General features: G+C 44.8%; 1 protein-coding gene across 1 annotated transcript in view; it reads left to right on the top strand.

The window, feature by feature from the left end:
- Positions 1-5,538, top strand: part of fignl2 (fidgetin like 2) — a 14,925-nt gene extending 9,387 nt beyond the window's left edge. The window contains exon 3 of the mRNA XM_037684189.1: positions 3,217-5,538. Within this exon, the coding sequence (XP_037540117.1) occupies positions 3,217-5,261 (2,045 nt within the window). The 3' untranslated portion in view covers positions 5,262-5,538. The remainder of the gene's footprint in view (positions 1-3,216) is intronic.
- Positions 5,539-5,742: the final 204 nt, after the last annotated feature.

The following is a 5,742-nucleotide window of genomic DNA, read 5'->3' as shown; positions in this document are numbered from 1 at the left end:
CCCCCCCCCCCCCCCCCCCCCCCCCCCAAAAAAAAAACTCACACAATAATTGGGAAGTTTAATGTGCATACTCAGAAGGTTCATATCAAGCTCCTCGCAGCAAAGTAAGATCACACCCTTGTTACTGAGACTCATTTCTGTTCAGCATTTAAAAATAAAACAAACAACAACAACTTAACAAACAACAAGGATTTTGGTCTTCAAATAATAATGTTCTTGTCCAATCTTAATTTATCTTTAAATATTTAATCCTTCTCTAAGATAAGTAGGATAGATTTGATGAGATTGTAGCAGAAAGAAAAATGTTGCATTATTAAAGCTGTGATGTAAAAAAAAAAAAATCTTCCAACAATTTGTTTTGTAATGAATCTCAAAATTAGCAAAAGACTGGTTTTTAATTTAATTTAATTTATTTATTTTTCTTTTCATTTTTGGTCCAAAATAAATATCTTGGGCTGTAATGAAGCATTTGTTGAGGTTGATCTAATGGTTTCCCGGCTATCAACAGCCTGTCCACATTGTCCTGATTCCCTACTTCTAATCTTAGCTTTCTTACCAGCCCTCCAACGAATTAATCTACATGATGGCTCTGATTTAGGCATGCGTGTAGATTAGAGCTTGCTCAGTTTATTGTGGACATAGTGTCACAATCCAGCAGAAGGCAGTAGAAAGAACTAAACTCTGGTGTTTTATCACTCTTTTAAATTTTAAACACGCACAGAATAATAATTTAAAAAAGCCTTATAGACAATAGCACTGTCAGTTTTAACAGGGAGTGTGTTCTTTAAGTGTACTGGTTGTTGCACTGGTTTAGATTAGTGTACCACTCTGTATTAGACATACTCTGATGATGGAGTGGACAGCAGCTAGCCCGCCTCACCGAGTCCTATAATGTCTGCTACAGTCCGCTTAGAAAGGACGGAGCGCCTGCTGTCCACTCTTTCCCCTCCCTTCTTCCATCTCTGCCTTCTTCCATCCCTCCCTCCCTGCTGCAGGTTTTATTAGCTCCCCTGGGCTCTCATCCATCTCTGTCACACACAGGCCCCATTATTGGGGCTGCTCACAAACTGGTTGGGCTGCAGATGGGAAGGGCCTGCTGGACATATATGGTTTCTGCAGCCTGGACAAAGACCACAAAACAAAAAATGTGGTCATCAGGGTGCGGATGAGTCGACCTCTTCTATACGTTTGTTAAAAAACGAGTAAAGTGAGAATATTACAGTTTACTTCAGTGTGAGCTGTCTAGCTTTGTGAAGTGAACTGGTTTGGCCATTGGGAACTTAAGGCAGTCCATTTGAATATGAAGGACATGATAATCCAACGGCCATCTGGTCTGCTGGTCTCATCTGACTGAATAAACAACAGACGTAATCTGAAAACACACATGGAGAGGTTTGGAAAGACAGAGGTCAAAGTTGAGGAGTGAGCAGGAGAGCGGGTTATAAGAAGCAGAATCTTAGAGCCGTGGATAGTGAGGTTTGATTTAAATGGCAATAAGAATCCTGGCTCCTCACCTACAGACAGCCATGAATAATGAATCTTCGCGAGTCTATTGAAGGAGAAGCAGAGAGTGCAGCAATGACGGCTTTCGCTATATTCTTTTTCTCTCCTTGTTCTGGCTGGAGTAGCTCTCACCTCGGGGTAAATTGTGACAGTTCAATAATGCCAAGCTATGTGTGGAATGTCGAGCTAATGCTTCAGCGAGAAGCAGCATTACCTTTCATGACTCAGATATAACATAGTGATATACTGAAGTATTGACACATGAAATGTGAAATTCCAACAGTTGGGTCTTTAAATGGAAAATAAGATTTTGCACAAACTGCGTAAAAGATCAAATATTTTGGACGTTTTTTAAAATAGCATTATTTGCTGCTTTTTTCCCAGATCGCCTCAATCTGTGCAGAGGTCGGTCCGAAGAACAGACATTCCACTTTCCCAATGTTCCATAAGAGACTTTGCAGGGAAACAGCACACTAAGCTGCATTTAGCACACCCTCTTCTTTCTGTCCCACACTCTCTGCATGCATCCTCTTTTACCCCCCTTATTTCATGTGTCCAACAAGACACTGGGTGTTTGGAGCTCTGGCGTACGGTGGGCGGGTAGTAGGAGGGGGTGTAGGGCGGAGAAAGTAGGCATTCAGACCATGCACAGGGAGATAACAATAGCTCCTCTGGGAGACCTGCAGATGTCACTATTAGAGGGAAAATAAGTGGGATCTTATCTCCACGCTTACATAAGACGAGAAATGACAAAAAACAATGCATGCATATCACCTTCACGCTTTTTTCCCCTGCAGCTTCTCTGCGTCTCTCCACTCCACTGCACCTTCCTCTTCCCTTTTCCTCTTTGGGAAACTCAACCTTCTTTTATTGTCATCATTGCACACCCATACAGTGACGAAATTTGTCCTCTGTATTTGACCCATCACACATGAGATACACCCAAGTGGAGCAGCGGGTTGCTATTTAAGCACCCGGGGAGCAGTTAGAGCATGCATTGCTCAAGGACACCACAACATATGGGCATGGCAGGGAATCAAACTTGTGATTTTCTGGTTCCAAAGTTGGCTGCCCTGAAAAAATGTCAAAATAATAAAATAAAAAAAAGATTGATCAACTTTGTTAAGGTTATTTTTAATCAATGATCAAAACCAAGTTCACTTAAAAATATTTTAGGGAAGTTGGACTTTATGGAAGATCTAAAGAAAGGAGAGATGACTTGAGACTTTGGCACAGTATTGTACAGTATATATAAGTATAAGCCTATTCTTTTGGTTGTACACTTAATGAAGAACAATACTGCTTTTATGTAAAAATAGACTCTCTGGTTGGAAAGCAGTAATTTTAGTGTATACCTATGGTTAATATTAACATTGACATTTTTTTTAACTTTAAATAAACTTTTAAAAAAAATGGAGAATTGAATTTTATAATAAAACTTATAATAAAACTTATAATAAAACGTATGGTACTTATGATTATGAAAAATCTGTCAGGTATACATAAAATATCCATTAATGCAATCAAGTGTCTAAAGGAAAAAAATGAATCTGTTTCACGTGACTTGTAAAAGTAACTATTTCTGTAAATTCATCAGATAATTTTTTTTCATAGCCAATATTCGACATAGCTTTGCACCAATGATAACTTATTACCTGATAGATTTGTATTCATATTAAATATGAATTGAATTTCCTGTGTTTCTATTCTCAGGCCTGTTAAAGATGCACTGGAACCCAGAGCATGCCCAGTCCCTCAGCCAGTGGCCTGAGCAGCACCTGGACGTCTCCTCCACCACCTCCTCTCCTGCTCATAAGTCAGATTTATATTCTGGCCGCGGCCGCAGCTCCAGCTACAACTACGCTTGGGCCAATGATGACATCTCTGCCCTCACAGCCTCAAATCTGCTAAAGCGCTACGCTGAGAAGTACGCTGGCGTGCTGGACTCCCCATATGACAGGCCTCCTACTGTGGCTACCTACCCAGAACCAGGTGGCTTTGGGGGCCTTAATGGCCAGAAGACAGAGCTGGAACCTTGGTCACTGATGCACAACACTGACACCTCCTATCCCTTGGCTCCTCCTGGATGCCACGAGAGCCTTTCAAGCTCTAAGACTGTAGCCACATCCACTGGCCCTCCTGGCGGTGGCAACGTTTCAGCAGTGAACAGTAATCTCTCAGACTCTGCTTACAGTGGTAGCAGCTCTTGCACTGGTTCCAGTGAGTATCCCTCAAGCTATCATGGCACCTATCTTTCCTCAGGGTTCTGTCCGCAGCCCAGCGCAGCACTTCCCCCCACCTCCCTCCACACTCTGCAGTCCACACCCACTTTGGTACCCAGCTACAGCCCAAACACACCAGTTTATAACTACCCACCCAGTGCATACCCTCCCCAGACCAGCCTGGCTTCAAGCTACAGTCAACCCTCTGCAACTTACCTCCCCTCAGGTCTGCCAGCTCCTACCCCTGTTCCCCCAAGGCCCACAGTGGTAGGAGGCACTTATAGCTACCAAAGCGCCAGCCTTGAGGCATCTGAGTCTGGAGGGACATTAAAAAGAAAGGCATTTGACATTAGCGTCGAGGAGGATGACAGCGGAGACAGGTCTCGTTACAGAAAATATAGATATGACCCCTTAAAGGGTGGTGGAACTTCTCCCTACAGTGTGAACGACAAAACAGAGTGTTGTGGAAATGGCTTCAGCAGCTCAGGCAGTGCAGACCCCCAAACATTCAAGCCTAGTAAGCTCTCCTCTCAGCCCCTGGTGTCCCCTGAGTTTGCAGCAGGAGGGGAATATAGCCCTCCAGCTGGCATGACAGGGGACAGTGGGGTGACAGAGCAGGGCTTCACCCAGCAGCAACATCGCTCTCAGGCACTCAAACGCCCTCCATTATGTACTCCAACTGTTGAGACCGTGAAGAGTCCAGACCCCCGAATGTTGGAGCTCATCAATGGAGAGTTATTAGACTGCAGCCCCACGCTGCTCTGGAGTGAACTATTAGGGCTCACCCATGTAAAGGCTGCACTGGAGGAGGACCTAATTTGGCCCGTTTTGAGGCCCAGTCCAGTGGTGCAGCCACCAAGAACCATCCTGCTGTTTGGCCCCAGTGGAGGGGGTAAGATGACACTGGCTCAGTCATTGGCCTCACAGTTGGGGGCTTCTTTTTATCGTGCCAGTGGAGCAATGCTGGCCACCAAGGGGAAGTTGGAAGCAGAACACATTCTGGGTTCTCTGCTGCAGGTGGCAGAGGCACGGCAACCCTCTGTAGTGCTGCTTAGTCAGGTGGAGGCCATGGAGGAGGATGCGCTGAGGCAGATCCTGCTGACGACCCTGGAGAAAGCCCAGGTGGGGACCACAGGTCTGGTCATTTTTGTATGTGCTACTGGAAGGCCGGATCTATTGCCAGAAGCGGTACATCGGAGCTTCGCCAAGAGATATTATGTTGGTCTACCAGATGTGGGAATTCGTCAGCATGTGCTGCTGCAGGCCCTGACACCCCAAGGCTGCAGCCTGCATGAAAGGGAGCTGAACGCTGTGCTGCAGCGCACAGAAGGCTTTTCAGTGTGGGAGCTGCTGCAGCTCAGCCAGCAGGCACTTTCCTCAGCGTCCTCCCAAACTGGAGTTATGCACCGCCTTGCCACACCCCCCAAACCCCCAGACTTCACTGATTTTGAGAATGCCTTCTGCAAGGTGCGGCCACACACCACCACAAAAGAACTAGACACTTGTTTGGAGTGGAGCAAGATGTATAGCCACTGAGACAGCAGCCAGTCATTGTGCTCGGACTGCCATGTGTTAGTTTTGGCTTAAAGAGCCACGGGAATGTTTTATTTTTGCTTTTTCAATTTCAGATTATGCAGCAACACGAGTAAGAAGAGCTCAACAACAGGAGAATGCTGACAGATTTGTTCTAATGGTAGGAGCATACCAAAACATACTGTTTTGTTTTGCCCACTTAATTACGTTATTCCCAAAGAAAGATGAGTGATGAAGTGGTGTATTTTTTTGTTGTTGTTTTTTTTTTTTTTTGTCATTTGGCCAATGGGAAAATCAGAAACCTATTTGGATATTCTCCAAGATCCAGATTAGCCTTGGTCCAGCGCAAAATCCATATTTGTTGCTAGGTGTGGTGGTCCAAGGTAATAATAATCAGGGTTTGGAAATATCCCCCATTTGGCTGCTGCTCTCAGGTTCCTATTTATTACCAGTCCTCCTTCATGTTATCCTAACATCAGTGTGG

This window comes from Nematolebias whitei, chromosome 11 (genome assembly GCF_014905685.2).
Source record: "Nematolebias whitei isolate Nwh7 chromosome 11, NemWhi1, whole genome shotgun sequence".
NCBI lineage: Eukaryota > Metazoa > Chordata > Actinopteri > Cyprinodontiformes > Rivulidae > Nematolebias > Nematolebias whitei.
Note: the sequence above shows the minus strand (reverse complement) of the source record. Positions and strands in the feature narration are given on the sequence as shown.